The sequence below is a fragment of the Artemia franciscana genome, chromosome 21, assembly GCF_032884065.1.
Source record: "Artemia franciscana chromosome 21, ASM3288406v1, whole genome shotgun sequence".
NCBI classification, from domain to species: Eukaryota; Metazoa; Arthropoda; class Branchiopoda; order Anostraca; family Artemiidae; genus Artemia; species Artemia franciscana.
In genome coordinates this window covers 30,999,758-31,014,712 of record NC_088883.1, presented here as the reverse complement: position 1 = coordinate 31,014,712, position 14,955 = coordinate 30,999,758, and the positions used below count along the sequence as shown (strand labels likewise).

The 14,955-nt window shown below is 33.8% G+C and overlaps 1 protein-coding gene across 3 annotated transcripts in view; it reads left to right on the top strand.

Annotated features, from left to right (window-relative positions):
- LOC136040875 (glucose-6-phosphate 1-dehydrogenase-like) overlaps positions 1–14,955 on the top strand; it is an 80,679-nt gene that overhangs the window by 61,362 nt on the left and 4,362 nt on the right. For all 3 annotated transcript variants that reach the window (XM_065725271.1, XM_065725272.1, XM_065725273.1), the window contains exons 7-9: positions 63–279; positions 5,203–5,408; positions 13,951–14,111. In XM_065725271.1, coding sequence (XP_065581343.1) covers positions 63–279; positions 5,203–5,408; positions 13,951–14,111 — 584 coding nt within the window. The remainder of the gene's footprint in view (positions 1–62; positions 280–5,202; positions 5,409–13,950; positions 14,112–14,955) is intronic.

The window sequence follows — 14,955 nt, the reverse complement described above, 5'->3', positions numbered from 1 at the left end:
ATTTTAGAAAAATATATTTATTGTCAAACCAGGACAGTCACTATTTTCTAAAAATATTACAGGTGAAAGTATTGAAGTCAATGCCCGAATTGAAAATTGAAGATGTTGTCCTGGGCCAGTATGTGGGTGATCCAAAGGGTGAAGGTGAAGCTAAAGAAGGGTATCTGGATGATCGAACTGTGCCCAAAGGCTCAGTTACCCCTACCTATGCTGAAGCAGTCTGCTGGATTGATAATGAGAGATGGGATGGAGTGCCTTTTGTTCTACGATGTGGAAAAGGTTTATTCTCTTTTTTTTAATTTAAATATTAAGAGCCGTATATTTTTAAAGTATTTCTAGCGTCTTAATTTTTTTTCTTCTTTTCGTTGGTCAAATAGGCCACAGAGTTTCCACAAATAGCTTTGATTGCCTTTGTCAACTTCGGTGCTGCGGTTGACTCAGTGGATCAACAAGCTCTAAAGTGGATTTTAGAAATGACTTGGATCTCAGGGAAATGCTGTTGTTTGTTTTAAGGCCTCTGCACTATGGAACAAAGAACAGCGTTTCAAGTGAACGGCCGTTGCAGCCCGTTCTTCCAGATCAGGATGCCTGAAATGTGCTGCCGCCCAGAACTCTTAGATGTCATCAAAGACTGCAATGTGATACTGACTACGCCTCACATTCGAGCCCAAGTTTGAGGATATCCGACACTGACTTCGTCGACATCTTGACCAACCTGGTAGAATCCATGGAGCAACTGCTGGAAGTGCTTTGAATTTACGAGTTTAAGCGGCAAAAGTTGGACTACAGACAAACTTAAATAAAACCGAAATCATGGTCAGTGACCCATTTGCTCCTGCTTCTGGCTTTTCAGTTATCCTAGGTAACATCAATAGCTTCAAAGTTTTTTAAAAGTGGACCTACCTGGGCTCCATAATTTCTTAGATGACCTTCATCTCCCTGAGCTGAAACCGGAAATATCAAAAGTGTCTTCTGCCCTAAACAAACTGAACCGCTACATTTGGTGGAAGAACCAACATCAGTGGTGCAACAAAGCTGCGTATTTTCAACGCTCTCCTTGACTCTGTGATTCTTTACGGAGCTACGACATGGAAAATATTCGCTGCAAATTTCAAGATCATCGTTGTATTCCGGTTAAAGAGTATGAGAAAGATTGAAGGTCTGCGTTGATTCGACTTCGTCAGCAGCGAGAAATTACACCAGCTTACTAATCAGTCTCAGTTTTTGGTCAAAATAGCTGGTCGAACCCTTCGATGGCACAGGAAACTGCTTCGAATGCCTTCAAACCTGTGTGCAAAGATCATTTAAACTTCCATTCTACCACAGTTGGCAGGAAATGGCCCCGTAATACGCCAAAGAAACGATGATATGTTAGCCTGTTTGGGCTCCGTACGATGGCAAACAAGGCTTGGGGAAGCAAAATCGGTCACCATGGCCCGAAGTGGAGGGAGGAGGTGAGTGTAACTCTTTATGGCCAGCAGCGCTTAACAACAAATTTAAGACAGTAAGTAAGTCAAGCTTTGTTGATTCTTTGGTTAGGTGAGTAGGGATGGAAAAATATGTCTATGCATCTGCAAAAATTGCTGTGATTATTGTTGTTTCTTACTATTGTTTACTTCATTTCTTCTTAGTCTTTCTTGTAATAAGTGCTATTTTAATTGTGGCTAATAATGTCAATCAGGCCATAGTGAAAGTGTGTTCTATTCTAGGCTAATTATAAGTTTCTTTACAAGCGTCCTTTGCCCCTCCCCATGGACCTTATGACGTCTATTATTTCTCAAGTCTAAATTTTTTTTTTCACTGATGAATTTTGGGTAAGATTGTAGAAGTACATAAGACTTTGTGAAGGTCAATAGGTCTACTATATAGGTTTTAGTACCATTCAGCTTTTCGCACATAAACGATGAAAGCTTTTTTTTTGCCTGAAAATTACCAGTGACGGTAACATAATGACGGTAACAGACGGTAACATAATGTGGTTATTGTACCAGTTACCGGTACGTAAAAACATGGTTTCAACTGTCATCGTAAACTGCCCCGAGTGATGTTTTGAAAATCCACAGTTTCCATATAAACAATATCAATATCTAATTTTTAATTTCTCCTAAGTGTTTGTGAACTACCCACCAGCAACCAGTAAAATTACAATCAACTGTTTGTTGTTGTTGTTATGGGACCAGACGCGGACGCCACAATGAGAATCCATATACATTTCCTGGGAAGCTAATTTAACCGAGAGGTTCCCCTCCCTGTCGGCCTGAACAATCTGCTGATGGCTGACGAAGATATATTAAAAAAAAGCTTATTAAAAGTGCCAACAAAATACTCTTGGCGAAGTAATAGCCCAGAGGTAATTGGTACATTATTTCAGTCTAAATGAACCATGCGCGGCAATATAATTAATACAACGATTGTAGTCACATCAAAGGATAAGTTAACGTGAGCTAAAATAGAAATATTGACATCTGTCCTTATATTATTGTTTATACGCGCCGGAGATAATCGATATATATTGTTTCTTTGTCGCACATTTCTTTGAATCCAATTTCTATGCCGCCTTGAAGCAATAATATTGTTTGCGAAATAACTTCTAGACTTTTTAATGGGCTATTCGACTGGGTACTATAAACTATGATTATGTGAAATTAAAAAGTGGACGCAAAAAATACCGATGGAAAGTGCAAAGAAAGTTAGGTACATTGTAACAAGTAGTTCCATATCTTTTGTTTGATGCTCTTAATACAGTAGAAAGAGAAAAAACTGTAATTTTTTTTTATTTTGGTTATTCAAAAAATATATATTTCCCTCTCTTTTCCTTTCTCTCCACAACTCTTTCTTTCCCTTGCTCCCCTTTTGTCATAGTTATTGATTTATTTTTCCTCTCTTTCTCTCTCTCTCTCTCTCTCTCTCTCTCTCTCTCTCTCTCTCTCTCTCTCTCTCTCTCTCTCTCTCTCTCTCTCTCTCTCTCTCTCTCTCTCTCTCTCTCTCTCTCCCTTTCTCTCTCTCCCTCCATCCCTCCCTCTTACACTTTGCCATACTGATGTTTATCAATTTAATTTTTTAGCTTTAATCTTTTATATGTTTAGCAATTTAATCTTTTTGAAACAAAATTTACAATTCAATATCTTGATATGCCTTGATCAAGCTAAGCAGAATGAACTAATCTCAGATATTGTTGGGTTTAGCTATGACGCCAAATAGATTCACTAATGCTTACCTTGTCTGTCTAGAACAAAAAATAAAACATCATGTAGTTCCTGGGTGATGAGTATTAGGTCTCAGTAGCAACGTATAAATTGTAAAACCGTGGGCTATTGCACAAATATTATTGTTTTCGCCAAAATTTGGCGAAAATATCATTTTTGCCAAATTTTGAACAATGATTTCTTTCAGTTACCGCTTGTTTTGAGAATTCTTACACTAGCTTGCTGCTTTATTATATTAAGGACTGGAAAGACGAAGCGATTTTCAAGCTGAAACGATTGTATTTTTATTAAAAGGGCCTAATTTTATGTAAATTTTTGACCTTTTGATTCTTTCTAGTTTTCTAATTATTTTTAGAAACGATTGTTTGAGTGTCCTTTGGCTAGCTTGTTGCTTGGCTATTAAAGACTGGAAAGACGAAGCGATTTTCAAGCTGAAACGATAGTATTTTTATTAAAATCGGTTAATTTTATGTAAATTGTCGACCTTTTCATTCTTTCTAGTTTTCTAATTATTTTTAGAAACGTTTGTTTGAGTGTTCTTTGGCTAGCTTGTTGCTTGGCTATTAAGGACTGGATAGATGTAGCGTTTGCCACGCTGAAATTAGTCAATTAGTCAACAGGAGTTTATGCCCTTCCCAAACTATCGACACTGACACTCTTTCTAGGTTAACGCTCGCTTTGGGCGTTCTTATGCTGGCTTACTGAGTTAGATTTAAAAAACTCGATATTTCTTGTGCTGAGTTTGTAGAAATACTAATAGCTCGATGCAACAAATTATTTCGTTTGAATGTTCATGTTTTACAATTTAAAAGTAGTTGCCGAGAAAACGCACCCTTTTCTATAATAAAGCCAGCTTATGTATCCGGTCCTAAAACCCTAAATTTATCTATTGGAAATAATATTAGCATTAAATTAGTATAAAATAATAAAAGTATTATAATAATAAAATAATAAAAAATAATAAAAGTATTAAATAGTATAAAATAATGTTAGTATTAAGAGGGGCTAATTTGACCTTTTGATTCTTTCTAGTTTTCTAATTATTTTTAGAAACGATTGTTTGAATGTTCTTTGGCTAGCTTGTTGCTTGGCTATTAAGGACTGGAAAGATGTGGCGTTTGCCACGCTGTGGTCAACAAGAGCTTATGGCCTTCCCAAATTATCGAAATTGACACTCTTTCTAGGTTAATGCTCGCTTTGGGCGTTCTTATGCTGGCTTACTAAGTTGCATTAGAAAAAACTCGATATTTCTTGTGCTGAGTTTGTAGAAATACTAATAGCTCGATGCAACAAATTATTTCGTTTGAATGTCCATGTTTTACAATTTGAAAATAGTTGCCGAGAAAACGCACCCTTTTCTATGATAAAGCCAGCTTATGCATGCGGTCCTAAAACCCTAAATTTATCTATTGGAAATAATATTAGTATTAGGTTAGTATAAAATAATAAAAGTATTATAATAATAAAATAATAAAAAATAATAAATAATAAAAGTATTAAATAGTATAAAATAATATTGTTATTAAAAGGGGCTAATTTGACCTTTTCATTCTTTCTAGTTTTCTAATTATTTTTAGAAACGATTGTTTGAATGTTCTTTGGCTAGCTTGTTGCTTGGCTATTAAGGACTGAAAAGATGTGGCGTTTGCCACGCTGTGGTCAACAGGTAAAATTAGTCAACAGGAGCTTATGGCCTTCCCAAACTATCGACATTGACACTCTTTCTAGATTAATGCTCGCTTTGGGCCTTCTTATGCTGGCTTACTAAGTTACATTAGAAAAAACTCGATATTTCTTGTGCTGAGTCTGTAGACATACTAATAGCTCGATGCAACAAGTTGTTTCGTTTGAATGTCCATGTTTTACAAATTTAAAATGGTTGCCGAGAAAACGCACTCTTTTCTATGATAAAGCCGCTTATGCATGCGGTCTTAAAACCCTAAATTTATTCATTAAATATCATCCTAGTATTAATAGGTTGCCTGTATTTCTTTAGCTTTGAACGAGAGGAAAGCAGAAATTAGAATTCAGTATCGTGATGTACCCGGTGATATTTTTGGTCGTCAAGCTAAACGTAATGAGCTGGTCATTCGAGTGCAGCCTGGTGAAGCTGTCTATATCAAAATGATGACCAAATCACCTGGAATGTCTTTTGATATTGAAGAAACTGAGCTTGATTTGACCTATGGTACCAGGTACAAGGTAAGCTAACTAAAGGTATAAAACAAAACACAAGTTAAATATGGAAAGTTGGTTTTGAATGCACGATTCAATGTTGGTATTTTTATTTAGCAAAATATTGGAATGAATTTTAGCAAAATTTATTTAACAGAATTTGTGTCAGTACTGTGTTATGATAATGTCAGACAGTTATCATGGATCTTGAACCATAGCTAGTCCAAAGAGAGAAAAGAAAATAAGTTAGAATTATAAAGTTTGGTTCGAATGTACAGTTCAATTTTGGTACTTTTACTCACCAACTTTCGGGAGGAATTTTGGGAAAATGTTTTTTTGGCTAAATTCCTCTCAATCCTGCTTTATATTATAGTATCTATATTATATATAGTGTAGTAAAATATAGGAAATGTATTGTGATATATATATATATATATATATATATATATATATATATATATATATATATATATATATATATATATATATATATATATATATATATATATATACATTATTATATAGGATATAGTATATATAATATTTGTAATTAACAAATATTATACAAATATATATATTATTATAGCCTTCCTACAACACATATATGTAATATTGTATATGAAATAATAATACAGTGTAATTGTATTGTATTTTGTGATGTCTGTGTTGCTGAACCTGAAGAAGAATAAAAAGAAAGGTATGATAAAAAAAAAGTTAATAGTATGAATTCAGAAAACGTATCGGAAAATATAGTAAATATAATATTGTCATGCATTTTTTTTTTGCAAATGACATATAAAATGTTGATTTTCATTTGCGGTTTGAATTTTTATCAGCTGGAAATAAAATGTTAAACTTCAGTTAGTAAAATTCTAAAGATCCGGGAGAACAAATCCAAAGCCACCTTTAATAGAGGATTCATATGAAAGTGATGTCGTATGATCACTTTCAACCAATCAGAGGATTTTAATGGCGATGAACCTGCAAAAAGTATGTGATTTTATCTCTACTGAACGCAGGACAACTATACCGTTAAATAACGGAATTACCGTTAATAACCGTCAATAACTTGCGCAGGATCTCCGTCGTAGATCTCCATTTTCGAGTTTGAATTTTTATCATCTGTAATTAAAATGTTAAATTTCAGTTATGCCTTGTCAGCTAATGTAATTTTAGAATGCCTAAACCTAAGGGGTGGTCATTTAAAGCAGCGGTTGCCAAACTTTAGAAGTTCATGGACCACTAAATATATCATTTTTAGTTGGTAGACCTCTTATGTGGGCTTGATATATATATATATATATATATATATATATATATATATATATATATATATATATATATATATATATATATATATATATATATATATATATTTAAAGGGTGTATATATGTGTATTGCCAAGTGTGTATTTAAAGGCTATTGAAATGATACTCTGAAAACATTTTTTCCTTTTTACTTCATCTGTTTTCTTGACAGGGACTTAGGGAAAAAATTTATAGGCTAAAATTGCAATTGGGGCCGCCTTTTTCCTACAGCTTGATGGGCAAGTATCCCAAACTATGCAAATATCCCATTCTCAAACAAAGACTTTGCGGATAAGGTTACACAACATATACAGACCTCCTTCCGCTGATTAGACATTTTACTGACTTTTTCTCCCTCAAAAAGTATTAAACCTTTTCATCTTAAAGCTTCACGTTTTCAGGAGCATTTTTTTATTTTCGTAACATAGTTATATATATATATATATATATATATATATATATATATATATATATATATATATATATATATATATATTATATATATATATATATATACATATATATATATATATATATACATATACATATATATATATATATATATATATATATATATATATATATATATATATATATATATATATATATATATATATATATATAATTTAAAATCTATTGAAAGGTCTGCGGTTTTGCGGGAATTGGCAGCTCTCCTCATATTTATAGTAGGCCTCAATGTATTATTAGAACTGTATGGAAAATAAATAAGAAAAACAAACTTACTTAAATGAGTTTAAAGAGTGAATATTAAAACACACAAAAAGTATCCTATGTGTGTAAACCAATACCCCACGAAACCCCCCCCCCCCCCTCAAAAAAAATAAAATAAAATACGGAGTTGTCCGGAAAGTAATAGGACTGATTTTCTTCCTCCGCGACCGTACTTTGGAGCGTGCGCGCGCCGACTGCATTCGGTAGAGGGCGTTCCTAGCTAACGAACGAGTGGCTGGTAAGTTGTCTCCAAGCACCTGGTGAGTCAAGACAGGCATTTTTGTGCAACATGTTTCTGTGAGTGGTGCAAACCGAAAATGCAGCGTTCGTTAGAGCAGAGGTACGCTATTAAATTCTGTACGGAATTCGGTAAATCTGTGACAGAGACGTTTGATATGATCAAGCAGGCTTACCCAGATGTTGCTTTTGAAAGATGTGATGTTTGTCTGTGGCACCAGGTTTTTTTTGGAGGGCCGGGAAGAGGTCGCCGATGAAGACCGTGCTGGAACACCTTCGACTTCGACAAACACCGACAATGTGACTCGTGTGTGCAGACTGTCGACTAAGTATTCATTTACTTGCCCAAATGTTAAATTTACCAAAATCTGTCGTTCTTGACATTGTGGCGGTGTATATAAATATGCGCAAGGTGTGCGCGAAGATTGTCCCAAAATCTCTCACTGACAACCAGAAATTGTGGCGAATGTAATTGTGCCAAGAAAATTGATCATGTGTAAAAGTGACCCCCAATTTTCGAATAACGTAATCACAGTTGACGAGTCCTGGATCTTTGAGTATGATCCCGAGACAAGGAGGCAATCTTCCGAGTGGCACACGTCAGCGTCTCCTCGTCCAAAAAAGGCTAGAATGAGCAAACAATGCTCATTGTCTTTTTTTATATCAAAGGCATCGTCTACCATGAATTTGTTCTTCCTGGACAAACCGTAAACGCCAAATTTTATGTGAAATGCTCAAGAGACTCAAATGAAGGGTCAATCGGGTCCAACAAGACGTCTCAGTCGACTGTAAGTTGCACCACGACAACGCCCTGGATCACCCCGCCATACTGCCACCTGCCAGCTGCCATACAGCCCAGATGTGGCCCCCAGATTTTTTTCCTAACCTGAAAAGGCCGATCGTACCGCCTTCAATGCTTGGAAATCACACTGGCAGCGCTGCATTGACGCAGAAGGAGCCTATTTTGAAATTTTTTAAAGAATTGTAACCGATTGGCTCCATAAATATTTTTCAATCTACTCAGTCCTATTGCTTTCAGGACAAACCCTGTAATAATAGCAATGCCAAATTAAACGAAAAACATGGGAAATAATGCAATGATCATAAAAACTGGGATTTTAGATTTTCGGAAATATGCCTGGGGGCACAGGTCTAAGGGCTTCTCTCCAGTGAAAATGCCTAACATAAATATATCCCGTACAAATCTAGTTTTCTTGTTCTGTCGTACCTGACTTAAAAGTGATAGCCTCCCTTTATTTTTAAATAATATAGTTTAATGATATAGTCGGTTAGATTCTAAAATGCCTGTAAAAAAACGGTACAGAGTAATGCACTTACCTTTACAGTCCCTATTGGTGGTGCTTATATTCGTTTCATGACCTTTCAGCTAGGAAGTACAATGGGGGGTTGGGGGCCAGCTATAGTATGCTTTCACATACCCTTCCTGTTTCCCTTCCCCAACTTTCTAGGAACCCATTTATAGTTGGGTCGACTTGGGCTGAGCTTACTGAGTCACGCCACTGACCCCTGCTCCAAACCAAATAACCAGTGGCACTAGGACTCGAACTTCCGAACTCACGGACAAAAGATTTCAAGTCTAGCGTGCTAGCCACTCGGCTAGAATGGTGGAAGTATCCGACTTTATTTTGCTTTTAGTTCTGGTAGTTATGTTTAATTCGATAAGACCTAGTTGAACATTATTAGGCAGTTAGTGTAAACCGGTGCTTCCCAGCCAATTTTGGGCCATGCCCTACCAAGGCATTTCTAAAATCATAGTGCCCCCTCTTGATATTTAAATTTTATTACTCAAATTTTTACGCGTATTCACTTGAAGGGAAGTCAAATTGTCATTAACTTGGTATCTTTTTTCGAATCGTCCTCTTTCATGCTGATTTATTTTAGTATAATATTCTGATTATACTAAATTTTTATCTTTATACTACACTTTTTATGCATTGCATGATGTCATTGGAATACTATCTTGTATGTTCTTTGCTCTTTAAAAGCATATGAATGGGACTTCTTTCATATGACTTTTTTCTAAATTCAGGGTCTAGAGTATGGTCAGCCAAAGGGTGCACGTCTTGTATATGACCCACTAAAATATTGCCATACCCCATTTTTTTTTAGTATAATAAGCTAATTTTTTTTAGTACAATACATTAATTATACTAATTTTATATCTTTATACAACACTTTTTATACGTTGCATGATTACTATTGGAATACTACCTTTTCATCATTGCATGATGTCATTGAAACTACCTTTGCATCATTGCATGATGTTATTGGAATACTATCTTTGCATCATTGCATGATGTCATTGGAATACTATCTTTGCATCATTGCATGATGTCATTGGAATACTATCTTTGCATCATTGCATGATGTCATTGGAATACTATCTTGTGTCGTTCTTGCTCTTTAAAAGCATATGAATGTGACTCCTTTCACATGAATTTTTTTTCTAAATTCAGGCTCTAGAGTATGGTCATTCAGAGGGTGCGCATCCTGTGCTTGACCCACTAAAATATTGCCATGCCCCATTTTTGGGGCCTGTGCCCCAAAAATGGGAATCACTGGGTTTGACCAGTGAACATCGATAATGGTGGCTATATTCAAGACCAAAATAAAAGTATATCATCATGATATTACAGGTCAAAATATCCATCCCCTTTTATTTCTTTTCTATATCCTGACTAAATAATTTTAATTTATTCATCATTTTTTGGCTTTTGTTGTTCTGTTTTTGTTTTTTCTTTAGACTAATCCAGAGAAGCTCTATGGCTATCCCAGTATATCATTGCCAAGAATTTTAAACATTAGTATAGCATTGTGCAACAAAATGATTTTTTTTCCCTATTTTTTAGCAACTGAAATATTTTTCTATTTTTAAGAACCTAAATTCGAATGAAATACGGTCAGTAAGCCAGGTACTCAAAACAATCCGTAGACAATTTCTCTGGAAAACATCTAGCAAATCTTCCTCTGTTTTTCCGAGCGCCCATGCTTCAAAGCTGTAGAAAAAATACTTTGCTAGAAAAATATCTTAATATAAAAACTATTTTTCTAGAAAACTTGTAGAAAAAAATATTTATAGACACAACACAAATTTATATGTGGGTAAATACAATGTCCTTACAATCAAACTTCGATTGAAGTCTAATATGCTCAATTTCCGCTAAATATATATATATATATATATATATATATATATATATATATATATATATATATATATATATACATATATATATATATATATATATATATATATATATATATATATATATATATATATATATATATATATATATATATATATATATATATATATAAATTCATTGAGTAAGACCTTGGGCAATAGAAACGATTTTTGAAAGTGCTATTTGGAATTTAGCGCTAAGATATTTATTACCGAAAACAGCATGAAACTTGTTGGACTTTTCTTAGGGTTTGGTTTAAAACACAGAAAACACATTTTAGGCAGCATGTTCTTTTCACGGTATTTCCTTCTCATGCTGATATCGGGGGAAGGACCTTCCCTACGCTGCAACGATTATAACTAATATATTTTATGTCTGTATGGATTGCTAATTTGCTCATTTTAAAATACAAACAATGTTGCAGGATGTAAAGCTCATTGCTCATTTTAAAATAAGAACGTTCATGTAGGATGTAAAGTTCATTGCTCATTTTAGAATACGAACGATCTTGTAGGATGTAAAGCTCATTTTTCATTTTGAAATACCAACATTCTTGTCGGATGTGAAGATCATTTCTCATTTTAAAATACCAACGTTCTTGTAGGATGTAAAGCTCATCGCTCATTTTAAAATGCGAACGTTCGTGTAGGATGTAAAGCTCATTTTAAAATACGAATGTTCTTGAAGGATGTAAAGCTCATTGCTCATTTTAAAATACGAACGTTATTGTAGGATGTAAAGCTCATTGCTCATTTTAAAATGAGAACGTTCATGTAGGATGTAAAGTTCATTGCTCATTTTAGAATACGAACGATCTTGTAGGATGTAAAGCTCATTTTTCATTTTAAAATACCAACGTTCTTGTAGGATGTAAAGCTCATTGATCATTTTAAAATGCGAACGTTCGTGTAGGATGTAAAGCTCATTTTAAAATACGAATGTTCTTGAAGGATGTAAAGCTCATTGCTCATTTTAAAATACGAACGTTATTGTAGGATGTAAAGCTCATTGCTCATTTTAAAATAAGAACGTTCATGTAGGATGTAAAGTTCATTGCTCATTTTAGAATACGAACGATCTTGTAGGATGTAAAGCTCATTTTTCATTTTAAAATACCAACGTTCTTGTAGGATGTAAAGATCATTTCTCATTTTAAAATGTGAACGTTCTTGTAGGATGTAAAGCTCATTTTAAAATACGAATGTTCTTGAAGGATGTAAAGTTCATTGCTCATTTGAAAATACAACCGTTATTGTAGGATTTAAAGCTCATTGCTCATTTTAAAATAAGAACGTTCATATAGGATGTAAAGTTTTTTGCTTATTTTAGAATACGAACGATCTTGTAGGATGTAAAGCTCATTGCTCATTTTTAAATACCAACGTTCTTGTAGGATGTAAAGCTCATTGATCATTTTAAAATGCGAACGTTCGTGTAGGATGTAAAGCTCATTTTAAAATACGAATGTTCTTGAACGATGTAAAGCTCATTGCTCATTTTAAAATACAAACGTTGTTGTAGGATGTAAAGCTCATTGCTCATTTTAAAATACCAACGTTCTTGTTGGATGTAAAGCTCATTGCTCATTTTAAAATACGAACTTTGTTGTAGGATATAAAGCTCATTGCTCATTTTAAAATACGAACGCTATTGTAGGATGTAAAGCTCATTGCTCATTTTAAAATACGAACGTTGTTGTAGGATGTAAAGCTCATTGCTCATTTTAAAATACCAACGTTCTTGTTGGATGTAAAGCTCATTGCTCATTTTAAAATACGAACGTTGTTGTAGGATGTAAAGCTCATTGCTCATTTTAAAATACGAACGTTGTTGTAGGATGTAAAGCTCATTGCTCATTTTAAAATACCAAGGTTCTTGTTGTAGGATGTAAAGCTCATTGCTCATTTTAAAATACCAACGTTCTTGTTGGATGTAAAGCTCATTGCTCATTTTAAAATACGAACGTTGTTGTAGGATGTAAAGCTCATTGCTCATTTTAAAATACGAACGTTGTTGTAGGATGTAAAGCTCATTGCTCATTTTAAAATACCAAGGTTCTTGTTGGATGTAAAGCTCATTTCTCATTTTAAAATGCGAACGTTTGTGTAGGATGTAAAGCTCATTGCTCATTTTAAAATACCAACGTTCTTGTTGGATGTAAAGCTCACTGCACATTTTAAAATACGAACGTTGTTGTAGGAAGTAAAGCTCATTGCTCATTTTAAAATACCAACGTTCTTGTTGGATGTAAAGCTCATTGCTCATTTTAAAATACGAACGTACTTGTAGGATGTAAAGCTCATTTTAAAATACGAATGTTCTTGAAGGATGTAAAGCTCATTGCTCATTTTAAAATACGAAACGTTCTTGTAGGATGTAAAGCTCAGTGCTCATTTTAAAATACGAACGTTGTTGTAGGATGTAAAGCTCATTGCTCATTTTAAAATACCAACGTTCTTGTTGGATGTAAAGCTCATTGCTCATTTTAAAATACGAACGTTGTTGTAGGATGTAAAGCTCATTGCTCATTTTAAAATACGAACGTTGTTGTAGGATGTAAAGCTCATTGCTCATTTTAAAATACGAACGTTCTTGTAGGATGTAAAGCTCATTGCTCATTTTAAAATATGAACGTACTTGTAGGATGTAAAGCTCATTGCTCATTTTAAAATGCGAACGTTCGTGTAGGATGTAAAGCTCATTTTAAAATACGAATGTTCTTGAAGGATGTAAAGCTCATTGCTCATTTTAAAATACGAACGTTATTGTAGGATGTAAAGCTAATTGCTCATTTTAAAATACGAACGTTGTTGTAGGATGTAAAGCTCATTGCTCATTTTAAAATACCAACGTTCTTGTTGGATGTAAAGCTCATTGCTCATTTTAAAATACGAACGTTGTTGTAGGATGTAAAGCTCATCGCTCATTTTAAAATATGAACGTTGTTGTAGGATGTAAAGCTCATTGCTCATTTTAAAATATCAACGTCCTTGTTGGATGTAAAGCTCATTGCTCATTTTAAAATACGAACGTTCTTGTAGGATGTAAAGCTCATTGCTCATTTTAAAACACGAACGTTCTTTTAGGATGTAAAGATGCCTGACGCATATGAACGTTTGATTTTGGATGTTTTTTGTGGATCTCAGATGCATTTCGTCAGAACTGACGAGTTAGCTGAAGCCTGGAGGATTTTTACGCCCCTTCTCCACAAAATTGAAAAGGAGAAAATTAAGCCGATTCCCTATGTGTGAGTAAATCTCTACAAATTGTAAATTATTCAATTGTACAACCTTCAAATTTTTTAACGTTATGATTTTAACTTTCTATGATAATTCAAAAGGTGTTATGTGATTATTTTTTCGTCAGAGCAGAAAAAATGTTTCTCTAATCCCAATTTATAATGAAATTATTAAATCTGGTCGTTTTATATCCGTCGACGAGATTACATTTCGCTACGTAATAGAGTATCCGATAACACTATTCCTGGTAATAGCCTTTAAGAAGGCTTTACATAAAATGAAATTGTGAAATGTCATTCAGTATTGTGTTTTCTATTCAGTTACCCTTTCATCTTTACTCAGAAAGGGTCCTTATTTTAGTTTCAGTGTTTATTTTAAGGTATTGTTTTTATATTTTCCTTTGGACTTTTATCTGTATTTTTTTTATTGTTTTGCACTGAGGATGGCAGAGCTGATGTCTCGACCGAAATATTTACATAGTTTTCTTTGGTTTTTCATTGTTTTTATTATCCTTATTTTCTCTCTTCTTTGTGATTTCATGTTCTGTCATAATTAACCAGTGTGATATCAGAAATTATACTTTTTCTTCGACAAAAATATTTCTAAGCTCAGCACGTTCTATCAACAGGACTGGCCCAATGTATCCTATATTATTTGTTTCTAACCATACTTATTTTCTGCTTTTTTTGAATTGTATTCTTTTTCCTTGTCACAAATTTGGATTTTATTTATTTTTTGACAGATCTTTTATACAGTAGTTACTGCACAAAACAGAAAAGACAAAAAATAAAATAGAGAAAAGAAAACAAATTGACTTGAAGAAAACAACAATTTATGTACACCGAGCCCAAA